General features: G+C 23.8%; 4 protein-coding genes across 4 annotated transcripts; 2 read left to right on the forward strand and 2 right to left on the reverse strand. All coding sequences in view use genetic code 6, as the record gives it.

Moving 5' to 3' along the window:
• Positions 1-64: 64 nt before the first annotated feature.
• On the forward strand, positions 65-1,939 carry TTHERM_000243659 (hypothetical protein; the record flags this gene model as incomplete). Its single annotated transcript, XM_012799913.1, has 11 exons — positions 65-114; positions 168-257; positions 309-398; positions 451-540; positions 661-750; positions 798-887; positions 957-1,046; positions 1,098-1,190; positions 1,247-1,333; positions 1,497-1,586; positions 1,648-1,939. The coding sequence occupies 11 exons, from the start codon at positions 65-67 to the stop codon at positions 1,937-1,939; spliced, it is 1,152 nt and encodes a 383-aa protein (XP_012655367.1).
• Positions 1,940-2,789: 850 nt separating this feature from the next.
• TTHERM_00243660 (tetratricopeptide repeat protein) lies at positions 2,790-6,215 on the forward strand (the record flags this gene model as incomplete). Its single annotated transcript, XM_001023696.3, has 1 exon — positions 2,790-6,215. One exon carries the CDS (start codon positions 2,790-2,792, stop codon positions 6,213-6,215), a length of 3,426 nt encoding a protein of 1,141 aa, XP_001023696.1.
• A 529-nt stretch (positions 6,216-6,744) lies between these two features.
• On the reverse strand, positions 6,745-9,642 carry TTHERM_00243670 (peptidase S9A prolyl oligopeptidase domain protein beta-propeller). The gene is made up of 5 exons (XM_001023697.2): positions 8,874-9,642; positions 7,910-8,529; positions 7,660-7,857; positions 7,348-7,597; positions 6,745-7,291 (listed from the first exon to the last, which is right to left on the reverse strand). The coding sequence occupies exons 1-5, from the start codon at positions 9,620-9,622 to the stop codon at positions 6,832-6,834; spliced, it is 2,277 nt and encodes a 758-aa protein (XP_001023697.2). The 5' UTR covers positions 9,623-9,642; the 3' UTR covers positions 6,745-6,831.
• A 565-nt stretch (positions 9,643-10,207) lies between these two features.
• On the reverse strand, positions 10,208-14,383 carry TTHERM_000243674 (ABC transporter family protein; the record flags this gene model as incomplete). The annotated part of the gene is made up of 10 exons (XM_012799914.1): positions 10,208-10,549; positions 10,608-11,169; positions 11,226-11,374; positions 11,449-11,672; positions 11,751-12,799; positions 12,864-13,139; positions 13,208-13,737; positions 13,808-14,095; positions 14,155-14,289; positions 14,345-14,383. 10 exons carry the CDS (start codon positions 14,381-14,383, stop codon positions 10,208-10,210), a joined length of 3,594 nt encoding a protein of 1,197 aa, XP_012655368.1.
• Between the last annotated feature and the right edge of the window lie 53 nt (positions 14,384-14,436).

The following is a 14,436-nucleotide window of genomic DNA, read 5'->3' on the forward strand; positions in this document are numbered from 1 at the left end:
AATTCATTCATTTATTTATAAAAGTAAGACTTCTTTAGGGGATTATGGAGTATCTATCCTTGCTATGGCTCTTCCATTATTTAATGTATTGAGAAGTGTCACTTTAAATTTTAAGTAAATTAAATAGCTTTAAATAGCTAAATATGGAAATAATGATTTTCTAAAAGTAAGAACTAAATTAAAGATTCAGGAATTAAAACCTTAGGTTTTTAAATTTCTAAATGTTATGAATTAAAAGAACTTAAGTTAAAGCTTGAGTAAGTTATTAAAATATGTTAATTTTATTTAAAAATTTAATTGTATTTTAGGGGAAATAAAATTACTGAATTAGGGTGCTTAAAATTTGTGGAAAATATATCTAAATGTACTTAGCTATAAGAAATATTTCTCAGTTTTAGGTTTTATATATTTTAGTTTTTTTAAGAAAGTATTTATTTTTTAATAAAACAGAGAGATAAACTTATCTGGTGAAACATCTGATTAAATTTTTAAACATTTAGAAAAATTGATTAATTTGCAAACTTTAAGTTTAATATTAATGTAATTAAATTAAATTAAAAATATTTAATAGAAATAATTTTTTAACAGATTGATTTATTTATATTTTTATATTTTCTAAATTATTAATTATATTTGTTAATTTGTTTTTAAATTGAAAAGAGAGTGTATCATAAAAGATATTGATGTTTAAAAACTAGCTAATTGTCTCAAATATTTGACTTTCCTAACAAGCTTAAACTTAAATCTTAGGTAATTTTAATTAAAAACAGTATTTTAAGTATTTATTAAATAATTAGTTAAAATCTAATAACTTCTGAAGGTATCTTGGCTCTTGGAGAAGTAATTTCTTAATAGCAAATAATTAATTAGCTGAAATTGTACTTATGGTATTAATAATTATTTTAAAAATATTTTTTATTATATATTAAAATTAATTAATTATTTTCATTAAATAGTAATAATCCAATCACTGCAGAGTCACTTAATGAGCTATATAAAAAAATTTGTTCTTTGAAGAATCTAGAGAAATTAATAATTGATTAAAGGTTTAAATTTTAAAAAAATAATAATAATATTAATGAAATAATTATTTAAAGCAAAATTTAATTCGCCAGTGATTAAGAAATTTAGATATTTTAAGAAACTCTTTCAAATACTAACAAGATATAATATTTGTATATAAAGATAACGTATTTAAATTTTCTTAAATAATATATTGAATTAATTTTATATTTTTTTAAAAAAGTGGTTTAGAAAACAGATCCACATTTATAAATATGATGAAAAGTCTATAGAATTGTTAATGTTTAGATCATGCTGAATTTATTTTCTCGTAAATTATTTCATATTTTTAGAATTTAAATAAATTAGTTGAATAATATTAAACAGTTGTAGCTATTTTTAAAAAATTAAAGTAATAATAAAAATTATTAATAAATTTTTGACAGAAAAAATATAATTAAGATATGTATAATTTATTTTTTATTTAAATAAAGAGATAATAAAATATAAGATGAAGATCTAATAATATTTGGAGAAAGTCTTTCTAAATTACAAAGTTTGAGTAGTCTTACTTTAATGATAGAGTAAGTACAAAATTATTTAAGTTAATTTTAATTATTATAAAATTTTAATTAATTAAAAAAGCAATAACAAAATTTAAACAGGAATCTTAGAGTTTTTAACTCTACTTCATTATTGTGGAAAACTAAGTGAAATAACTTTAGATCTCTCGTAAAATATAAAATTTATTAGCAATCAAAATATTAAAAATTAATTTTATAGTTTTAATAGGTTAAGCTAAGATACTATTTATAAATTATCTAAATCTATTAGAAAATTTCAAAAGATACTCTCTGTTTTTATCTTAATTCAGTAAATTTTTATTTATCAACAATGTGATTTTTAGAAATGTTTTTAAAATTATACTAAAAAGTGATTTAAATTTATAAGCAAATATGAAGAATAAAGTTATCAATTAAATGAAAAAATCGAAATATCTTTTGAAATAAACATTTTTATGCTGAATTAAATTTATAATAATAGATAATTATGTTTGTAATTATTAAAAGCTTTAATTTTTATATTTTTATAACAAATATAACATTAAACTATATAAACTTTAAAAATACTCTAAAAAATAATTATATCTAAAGCTCTATAAATTTAAAGTTTAGAAATTTATTTGTATTTTTTATAGTTTTTAAATTTTCAATTGTTAAATATTGTTTTTGAAGAACAGAGAAATCCATAAAAATTTAATTCACTTATAAAATAACATTTATAATTTGAATTATATTCACTCCTTTATTTATTTGAAAAAATTACTTAAATAAGCTAAAAGTTGTAAAAGTCAATTACTTAATTTCTTCCTTTAATTAAAAAAGATTTACAAGGAGACAAAAGCAAAGCAAAAAAGTGTAATACAATTTATAATTTTGATTAATTTTTAATTGAAAATCCTTTATTTTAATATGAATTTGTTTGAATATAAATGGTTTTTATTAATATTTAAAATATAATTCATAATAAGAAACTATTCCAATCTAAATTTAGTAAATAATAACTGATTTTATAATGAAAATTAATCAAAATATTAAAATAAAATTAAAGTATTCATAATTAGATTAATAATTAATTTAATATTATCTAAAACGAATGGTAAGAAATCACTTGATTTGTGAATAAAAAATAAATTAATAAATTTAGGCATAAAATCTTAAAAATTTACTTTTTATTATATTTTTTACACTCCAAGCAATTTAAAGTCTAGTTCGAATTAAGCAACTATGAAACATAGAGATAAAATTGAAAGTCTTGTAGAGACTGAGATTAAAAGAAGAAAAGTAATGAAGCTCAGTAGGTTTATAGTAGAAGCAGAGAAGCGTAGGTTTTGTTAGGAAGTAGTCAAATTTTAAGAAGAGAAGAGGGAAAAAATCGATAGATTCTTCTGCGATGAAAATCTCATTTATTAGAACGCAAAAAGAACTAAAGATTGCTTGGTAGTAATTGCGACAAATAAATAAACAAGGGAAACATTTTATATTAAGTAATTTAGAAGGAAGGTCAACTTCGAGAATGAAAAATAAATCTTACACATTTTTAAATAGGATGAAAATAATCCATTTCTGGATTTGATTCAGATGGATAATTCAAGAATGCTTTTAAAGAAAAAAGGAGAAAGGTACTCACTAATTGATTTTGCCTATTCAATTAATCATCAATGGGAGCAAAATGAACTCATTTTTATATTCGAAAAGTTGCTTCAATTTGCTTGTGATCTAAAAAGAGAAGGAGTATACTTGGGGGATTATGATCTAGAAAATATTTCTTTAAAAGATACAAGCAAAGAAAGTGGAAGGTTTACATTAAAGCTAATAAACGCAGACAAGGCTGTTTAGAAAAAAGGAGTATTAAGCTATAATTTATCTAGTATAGACTATGTTCATCCTTAATTATAAAGTAAGAATTCTCATTTAAGTACAAATGAGATGGAAGCTAGTGATATTTGGAGTATTGCAAGGTGCATTTGTTTGTTAATTTCAGAATTAGATATTGCTCTTTGCCCTAATAATTACTCTGATATGTATGAATTCATGTAGCAAACTCTTTAAAGTAATTATCCAATACTCTATCAATTAATATTAGCTGCCATTTATTCTTCGGATTAGCTTATTTAGAAGTCAAACTTTTATAATACATAAAATACATAGAAAAACACCTAAATTAGCAAAAATATCTCTTTGTAGATTCAAAAATTTCAACAACAAGTTAGCTTGAAGTAATTCTCTTTTGAAGGATTGCTTGATTTCTTGTAAAACTTAGCAAATTCTTAAAGAATGAACCAGTTAAAGTGCTTAGAAAATAGAGAGCTGAACTAAAAGCGTCCTTTGAGTAAGTTTAGTTAGCAGATGGATTTATATTAGTTCTTGATGAAAGCAAATTTATATGAAAATGCAGTAGAAACAATAGAGAGAGTTTTGTAAGAGTCTAACAGTGTTCATGAAAGGGAAGTTCTCCTTTTAAATCTTGATTACATTTATTGCTTGTATAAAATTGGTATGAAATATAAAGGAGAGATGAGATTAAAAGAGCTAGAAAGCAGTTTTTTGAAGTACTCACAATATGATTTTGAAATGCTTTATAAATTTTCTCTAGCCAGTATCGTATATGAAAAGAACAATATAAATGATCTTTTTAATAAATTTCCTTAAATTATACAACTTGAGTAGGGGAATAAGATATCAAGACACTATCTTTTTTATTTATTATAATGCTAATTAGTGCTTAAGTATTTTGAAACAGGTAAATCTGAGTTAGGATTGATGTACAATTAAATTGCAATTGATTACGCATACGATAATATTATATTGCATCAGAATGAAAGCAATAATATAATTGTTGCAGATAATAATAGATTAGTCACTTTTGATAATTTCACTGAGTATAAAGAAGATAATTATTTGGAGGAGCTAATTGACCCTTATAGAACTGTGACTGAAAATAATGAAGATGATGAATATTCGAATGTGATTTAGAATAAACTAAAGTAAGTTAATTTAGGAATTTGTGAAGACAACTTAGACCTTATCGGGTAGTATTTATTCCTTATGGAAGAGTACGACATAGCAATAAGTAAGATAACAGATTTGTAGACTAGGGCAGCTTGTTTTTTTTACTAAGAAAAGTATTAATAAGCAATTAAGATTTATGAGGGGATGAAAGATATGATTCATTTTTAATCAGATCCTTCAATTTATCTTGCACTCGTAATGTGTTATTATCTTATTTAAGACTATCAAAAGGCTTATCAGTACTGCATTTAGTCAATAATCATTTGCGATAGATAAGAAAAAAGCTCTCAACAAAAAAATTAATAAACTAATTAATTTACTAAAGGCGAAGAGCAAGCTTATCGAGAATATAAAGCAAAATTAAATGAGAGAAGTAGAAGTTATCATCAACTACACAGTAGTGCTTCCCAAAAAGATTTTAAAGATAAAAAGGAAAAGCAGTATTAAAAAATATATGAGTAATATAACTTTAAAGCATCTGCTTTAGTATTAAAGGCTTTTTGTGAAATGGAAATAGGAAGAGTAGAAACATCTATTGAGAACATGAAATATGCTATTGATCACTTCGAAAGAGTTGGTTTGGTGTACGAAAAAATAGATATGCAGGAAAATCTATCACTTTCATATTTGAAACAATCCTTTACAACACCATCTGCTTCTAAAAGAGCTTAAGAAACTACCTTAGAAGCTTACAATGCTAAATTAAGACTCATGTAACAAACTGGAAGATTTTCTATAGAAATAGATTTTCCTGATTCTCTTAATTTGATTTCACTTTCATATTTGAATGTTTTGGATTTTAAAAATGCCATTAAATACTCTGAGTAAGCATTAGATTTAATTTTAGATTAATCAGAAATTCCTAATACAAGCTATGTTGAAAGTGACCAAGATAATTAAAATGCTTACTTAGATGATGAAGAAGACATCTACAAAAATGGAGGCTATTTCAGGCTATTGTGGAAATAATATTTATTCATTGGATTGCTCTACGATAATACCAATAATAATGAAAAAGTGATAGTGTGCGCTTAAAAAGCTTTACAAATGCTAAGATAGTGTTCTAGAACAATTTAAAATGCTGAAGAAGAAATTCATATTTATTTATTACTGGCTCATGTCAAAAAAACAATGAGTTTATTTGAAGATTCGTTAAGGTACTATGTAAAAGCTATAGACACAGCTGAGATTTTAAGCAGAATTGAAATAAATTAAAATAATTAAGAAAACATTATGAAAAAGTCAAGGATATCTTTGTTACATTTACAATGTCTAAGCTTTGCTCTATCTGTTTACTCAAGCGAAAAATATAACTCAAGTCCATCAAATGGACGTTGGTGTGCATAAAAAATGGAAAAATTACTGTTTGGTTTAAAGTAATTAAAATATGAAATTCTTCCAAAATATTACTTACAACTATCTTAGTATGAAGATTTGATAAACGATACTCCACATGCTATCGAACTAGCTAAAACAGCAGCCATCCTTCATTAAGAAGTATATAACTCAACTGAATCAATACCTCCAAACGAGCTTAAAACTAGAGTCATTATATATAACACTCTAGTTTCGATGCTTTAACATTCAAGAAGAAATAAAGAAGCTGAGTCATATTTACTCGAACTTTAAAAATTTGAATGATTTGCAATTAAAAAGATAGTTATAATTTAAAATTTAATCAAATATTTATATAAATAAATAAAAAAGTATTTTGTTTTTTTATAAAATTAACAATCATTCTTCCAAAAATATAAAAAATTTAAAATAAAATTGTTTCATCTTTATTTTTTTATTCAAATATTATAAAATAAACATTTTATTTAATTTTTCCTAAACAGTAGAGTCTAAATGGAATACCCATATTTAAAATATTAATAATCATGCTCTTAAATTTTAGAGCTAAATATTTACTGATATAAAAAAGGAATTTTTCCCAAAATATTTTAATTTAAAAACTTAGCTTTCTCATAATTGTATATTATTTTCTATTTAAAAATCTTCTACAAATTAGCACTCTAAAATTTTTTTATTTTTGACAAAACCTCTATTTCTTACTTTATCCATAATTTTAAATTTAAAAATTATATTTTGTAACTTAAAAATAAATGAAAATCAAAAAAATATATTTGACTTAGTACCTAATTATAGAGAAGATATATTTTTAGAATTAAATTAGAAGAAATTTATAAAAAATATAAAGTTTTATATTATAATTCAATTTTTAATAATTATTTTAAGTAATTAAGAATTATGTTTATCAAATTTCTTCTACTTTTATGTCATTATTACACTTTGTCACAACATATTCCAAAAATGCAAGATATAAAGCTTTCTCTTTTATTCCATGGATAACTCCTTATTCACCAGAATGGCCAGAATCTAAGACATTTACAACTATATTTTTGGGACAAAATTCTTTAGTTCTTGTTGGAGTTTGAACTCTATCTCTAAATCTGTTAACATATTTTAAAACATTCCAAAGAGGGGCTCTATAATCATTAGATCCACAAGTTATGTAAACTGCTGGATACTCAGCATCAAGCTAAATATTTTCATAAGGAGAATAACTTGAAATGAGATCATAATAATACTAGTATTCCAAAGGATTACCAAAATCATCATAATCAGAAGCACTCAAGGCTTGATTTTTATCAAGTAAACTTGTTAAAACATCCAAAAAGGGATAATTTAAAATACAAGCTTTAAAAAGCTCAGGTCTTTTAAAAAAAAAATTATTATTTTTTAACATAAGAAATACTAAATTAATTTTTACCTCATGTTCATTACTGCTCCAACTAAGACTCCACCAGCACTAGCTCCATAGGCGCACATTAATGAAGGATGAGTGTAACCTTCTGCTACTAGATATTCTGCACAACTTATAAAGTCATAAAAGGAATTAGGTTTTTTATCTAATATTGCATCTTGGTGCCACTTTTAACCTCTTTCACCTCCTCCTCTAACATGAGCAAAGGCAAGAGTCCATCCTTCTTCCAAAGCACTCAGATAATTTATGCTAAATCCTAAAATTTATTTATTAATTTATTCTTAATCGTGATTCAGTTAAATTTATTTAAATTTATACCAATATCTAGATTTACTCCATAAGAGCCATAGCCATGGAGGAGAAGCTTATTTTATCTATTTTTTTGGAATTTTTTAGCTCTCAAAATAGTGATAGGTATAGTTACTCCATCTTTGCTATTTGCATAAACTATTTCAGAAATGTAATTATTTTTTTTGAATTAAGGACCATCTAACTCAAAATCTTACAATAAAATACCTTTTAAGACAATATAATTATTATTTATTTTCTAATTAAATTAAATGAATACTTTTTTTTTTCTTAAAATCGAAATCGAAAACTTAGTTATAAACAAATGGTGTGTCGACATGGAATCTAAAAGTCTCAGTTTTAAGATTTTCATTAAGTCCAGGAGATATAGAAGTTCCTGCTAAGTATTCATCTCCTAAAGATATTTTATAGTTGCTTTAAGGGTTGTTTAAATCTACAACTCTCATGTAAACGCTACCTTCTTTATAGATGTAAAGGACTAGACAATCTTCAAAAATATCAATTTCTCTAATGACTTCTCCTTCTTCAGGGATATAGAAATCTTAAATATTATAGCCTTTAGATGAGGGAGAGGCTTAGCTCATTGTAATTACTTTGAAATCGTAACAATTTTCTTTTGTTTTGAGATCTTTATTAACTAAAGCAAAAAATTTATCATTAACATGATTCAAAAAGGCCTTACAGTTATCAGATCTTTTAACTAAACATTTAATTTCTCCTGTTTCTCTATCTAGAGCGTGAATCTCTGAATTAGCCTTAGATCTACAGTCGATAAATAAATATTTTTTATCTTTTGATTGCATTAATTCTAGATAAAATGATTCATCTTTTTCCTAGTAAATTAGCTCATCTTTGCTCATTTCGCTACCTATTTTATGTCTAAACAAAATAAATATTTTTAAACACATTTTAAAATTATTCTGATATTCTTTCTAAAATTCTTTAAATTATCATAGTAATATATTTTTATAGTTAAAAAAATTTTTTTCTTAAATTCCATTTTTAATTATTAAAAAAAATTCATAATTAAAATTCCATAGAAAATACTATTAAAGTAAGTTTCTAGTATTTTATAAATAAAAATTGAAATAATCTAATCTTCAGAATTAACACTACATATTAATCCAGTTTATCATGATTAAAGCATATGATCTGTTATATGTTTAATATTGATTTGTTTCTAACTTTATTTATAGTATTTAGATCAATTTTAATAAATATACTTATAAATTGCATTTGACCAAAGCCTGTCGTCTTGTTTAACATAATACAAATAGTTGCCACATTTTGAGAATTTTACATTAAAAACATCTTCTAATCTGTCATTTAAAAAAACATTGCTTTTAACATCTTTAATGAAAAAAGTTTAGTGCTCATCATTTTTTAGATCTACTCCTACTGCAATATATCTATGACAATCAGAAAAACTCATTTTGGTAAGATGTGCTGTATTTTAATGGGATCTTCTAACTACTCCTATTTCAAGAAGATCTATTACTTTTTCTTCAATTTATTTGCTTTTATCTCCTAATTCCCTTCTCATTACTATCAAATAATCGTTAAATTCACCCATTCTAGCAAATTAAGTGTAATATTCGTAATTATCATATCTTTCAGGTAGTTCAGAAGAGCGACGATCTTAGCGTTTAGAAGATTTTTCAAAGAATTTTTAAAATTCGTCTTTTTCAAATTATTTTAACACATTCTAAAAGTTCTTTTTTTCATGTTTTGATTAAAGAGCAAGCTTAAATTAGCTATCTTTTAAGGATTAGTATTCATCATATCTGAATCTATTAAAATGTCTTGTCATTGAATCACTATACATTTTTCTACCATGATTTTCATAAGAAAATGCAAAAGACATCTTATATACCATATTTTTGATGCATAAAGCATTTTAATGTACTTAATCCTTTAATAAATACTTTTTAAGAAATGCTTAAGCAATAAGCTTGCTTGGTAATTTCTACATTGCTAATAATAAATAATTGTATATATTAATTAAATTTGATATCTTTAATATCTTTTTATTTGAAATTAATTTCAGAAATTTCTCTATTAATTAATAAATATGCTTTTACTCAAGCATAAACTCTACTTTATATTCATAATTCTAAATTTACTCTTAAATGTTTTAACTTTTATATAATACTTAATATAGTTAATTAGCTTTATGATTGTTGTTAAATTAATAAATATTTTTTATATATATAAAATACAAACTAAAGTACATTTTTTTGAAGCTTATGGAAATATTTTAAACAATTGTTAGTAAAAATATTTATTTTTTAAAGATATTTTTTGAAATGAAGCAGATTATTATGTTAAAGACTAGCTTTTTTTTGGTTTGAAATAAAATCTAAAAAAACAATTTAATTTTTGATAAAAAAATTTTATAATTACTATTTGTAGACTATGAAAGAGATAAAGTAAAACAAAAGAATATGTTTAAATTATTTGATTTGTTAAGATTCAATTAAAAATAATGAAAATAAAAAATCTTTAAATAATGTAAATTTGACTTAAATTATAAGACAAGAATATAAAACATGAAATATCAATTTATTCTGTTCTAATTAATTAAATTTATTATGCCATAAAATAACGATTATGAGTCTTATAAAAGGACTTGAGGACTATCAAACTCTTTTACTTCTCCATGGTCTAAGACTAGAATTTTATCACTGCTCATGATAGTTGAAACTTTATGTGCTATAGTAAGCATTAAACTATCTTTGAAGCTTTCATTTAGAAGTTTTGTTACATGTTCTTCCATAGAAGTGTCGATATGGCTGGTGGGCTCATCAACAATGATAATTTTCGACTTTTTCAAAATAACTCTGCCAATACTTATAAGCTATTTTTCTCCTTCTGATAAGTTATCGCCTAATAAGCTAATCTAAAAAATAATAATTTTAGATAAATTATGAATCTATTTTAAAATTTGTGTAATTTACTTGTGTATCTAATCCTTATTTGAATGAATTACAATTACTGAATCCACATTTAGTGTAGACATTTATAATCTATTAATCAGAATATTTATGATAAGGATCAAGGTTGAGTTTGAGACTCCCTTCAAAAATGTAAGGTTCTTGGCTTACAACACTAATTGTTTCTCTCAATTCATTTAAAGTATAATCTTGAATACTTTTCCCATTAATTAACAAATCTCCTTATACTAAATCGATAACTTTAGTAAGGGCCAAGGTTATGGATGTTTTACCTGCACCAGTCCTTCCTACTATACCAATTTTTTGTTTACCTTCAAACATTAAATTTAAATTAGATAAACAGTTTGGCATGTCTTCTCTATATTTAAAGCTAGCATCCTAAAACTGAATCGATTGAGATACAACTTAAAATTCTTTCTGTTTTTCAAAATTTTGCCTGGTTGAATTTGAAGAGCTCTCTGGCTATATATCATATTACATAGAAATAATTGGAGTATCAGAAGATGTACGATTTTCTGTCAATCCTTTATTTGTATTAGAATCGTAGTTTTCAGAAATTATACTCCTATTAAAATTTTTATCAGTGTATAATTATAAATAGTTAAGAAAAAAAAAAATTACTGCTTCAATCTAAAGCATCTTTCATAGTTTACCATGTGAGTTTCATAGTTAACCCAATTCTATGAGAGAGTTATAAAACAAACAGAAAAATCAGAAATCTAAAGAACAATCATCACTGCCAAACTAGGATCTAATTCTAAATCATAATACTAAAAAAAAATTTTTATATTATAAGTTTTCATAAAAGCTTGATTAAATCATTTAAAATCAAAATAAAATTTACAGCAACAAGGATTGATATCAGTATAGGAAAAAAACCTATAAAAGATGTGATGCATTCAAACCAATATTGTATTCCATTTAGAGCTATTTGATTTCTCAGGTCAATATCAACTAAATCTTAGAATTTTTGCGATATTAAAGACTATTGAACACAATTCCTTAAGTAAATTACTCCTCTTATTACTTCAGAAAAATATTACAAAATTGGACTTTTTGAAGCAGCCTCTTTATTTATTAAATCGATATGAAATTAGTATAAAATTAAGGTGTAATTAATTAATAAGGCAAATGAAAAAATTTTACCAATTCTGATTACTTATCTTTTAGATCGTAGAAAATAGTAAGAAATAAATCCACATAGAAGAAAAGATATTATTGAAACAGGTATTATCCTTGGAGGACAAATCATAATTGTTAGGATAAAAGTATTAATAATTGATCCAATAATGTTGAAGATACTTTGTAAATCTTAAGGTATTAGTAAATCCACTTAATAGATATCTTTTGAAAGCCTATTCATTATACGTCCAGTAGTTATTAAATTGTAAAATTTGGTAAAAGAAGCTCTCAAGAGTAGAAAAACAGTTGATTTATGAAGGTGTCGTGAAAGAGAAATCATTCTAAAAACAATTAAATATTCATATAATAGTATAGAAACACATCTCATTATGTCTAAAAAACAATAAGTTATAATTATTTTAAATTAATCCGACTTTCCTGATACCTGAAGTATAACTAACTTAGAAAATATACATGCCACTACGAACCCACTAATTACTATAATACAGAAAAGATTTAAGAAATGATAATTGTAATGAAAAATATTACTTATAACAGAAACAAGAATAAAAAAGATTCCTCCAATGCTCTTAATAAATTGCTTGAATACATCTAATTGAATTTTCCCAGTTTAAATTTCTTCTTATTAGATAAGTTTTTTTGTATAGCATTTATCCTAATCTTTATCTTAAATATTTTTTTGTAAATAACTTTTTCTTAGGATTCTCTCAGATTACTATCTTTCTATTTCTTCTATTTAGTTGTCTTCTTCCAATCCATTATTATTTAAAATTTCAGATTATTTTTTAATAAAATTATAATTTCCTTCATTTATTATTTAGCCATTTTTTATTAAATAAATTTTATCAGCCTTCTGCATACCTACTAAATTGCTAGTAAAAACTATTCTAGTTTTGTTTTTCAATAGCCCTTCAAAGCATTCTCTTGATATAAATGTAGCCACTTTGATATCAAGAGCACTTAATGGATCATCTAATAAGTAGATATCAGCTTCTCTATACAACGATCTAGCTAAGTTTATTCTTTTTCTTTAACCTCCTGATAAAGTTTCACTTTTAATTAATCAATAAAAAATTACTGTTAAAAATACAAAATAAAATATAGAGAAAAAAATACCCATTTTCACCTATATTTGTCTTGTCTCCATCTATAAAGTAATGGATATCTTCTTGGAGGCAACTAGCTTTAAGAACTTACTAATATCTTTAACTGTCATAACTTTGCCCAAACAAAATATTTTCTTATACTGTATCTTATATTATCCATGGATCTTAAGAGCATAAGCTAATAGAACCATTTATTTCAACCATAGATTCATAAACCTGTTATCCCCCTTCTACTTCCATTTCCCCAAGTATTGCTTAAAGGATGGAAGATTTACCACTTCCTAATCTAAAAGTGTTTTTATAGATGGGAAAAAATTATTTTAAAAAATGAATAAATTTGATAAAAATAATTACTCTCCATAAAATACTACAAAATTTCCTTTTTTAATTTAAAAATTCAAGTTTTTAAAATTAAATTTCTAGTTTTATGCTTGAGTAGGTAAAGACTATCTATCTTCCTGATTGAGTTCTACAGATTTCTATAGATTAGCTGAATTTTGTTAATTTTTCCAAGAAAAGTTGCCATTTTATAAAATGAGTGAATATTTTTGGGAACCATTCTTATGTTTGTATTCTTACAAATTTGTATCAGAGTTATTGTTTTTATAAATAAAGTCCTCAACCAAAAAAGTATTTACTCTATACATAGAATTTGATCCAGTAACTATACCTGAAACTGAAGCAGGCACAACAGTCAAAAAGCCCAAAATTATTTGAAATCCGCCTGATATAATTAAAAAGTCTTATAAACTTTTAATGCCATATATGCAGGTGATAATTAAAATAAGCAAAGTACTAGACGCATTTTAAATGAAATTATTTAAACTAAGCAGAAGTTTTTAAATTCTCAGTTGCTTTAGCTCTTTGTTTCTCCTTTATTTTAACTGAAAAATCAATGCATACATTTCAAAAAAAAACATATATTTTTAAACAAAATTAAATAAGCCAATTTACTCTTAAATCAAAGAAACTTTCAAGGCTATTATATTTAATTGTTTTAATTCCTCTCATCATTTCTTCTAAGCTTCTCATTCTTAAATCTTTTTAATGCATGAATTTTTTTTAAAGCAGCCCATAGAGTCTTCCAAAGATGAGAGATATACCAAAGAAAATCAGAGTGCACCCAGCCATTACTAGAATAATAGAAAAATTCTTCACTTAATCATAGCAAAAATAAAAAGCAATAATTGTGAACGGAATAACAAAAAGCAATGTAAATAGATTTTAAACATAAGTAACTATCTATTGATTTAACAAAAATCTTTATTTAATAACTAAATAATTTAAATTAAAAATTTTACTTATAAAATATCAACTTAAATCATATTTAAAATATCTCCTATTTTATACATCTAATTTCTTAGCATAGGGAATTTTAGAGTTTTCTCAAAAATAACCATACTTAAAGCTCCTGTCATTCTTACTGATAACAAACTCTATTTTAAATGCAATATATTTTAAAAATTAAACATTAACAAATGTTATTTTTACATAGTAGAAATTGTAATTTGCTTTGACAAATGAAGCCATTATATAACAAATCAGTAGAAGAATAAAACTAAGTATTAAGGGCTTAAAACTAT

The sequence above is a fragment of the Tetrahymena thermophila genome, assembly GCF_000189635.1.
Source record: "Tetrahymena thermophila SB210 genomic scaffold scf_8254406, whole genome shotgun sequence".
Taxonomy (NCBI): domain Eukaryota; phylum Ciliophora; class Oligohymenophorea; order Hymenostomatida; family Tetrahymenidae; genus Tetrahymena; species Tetrahymena thermophila.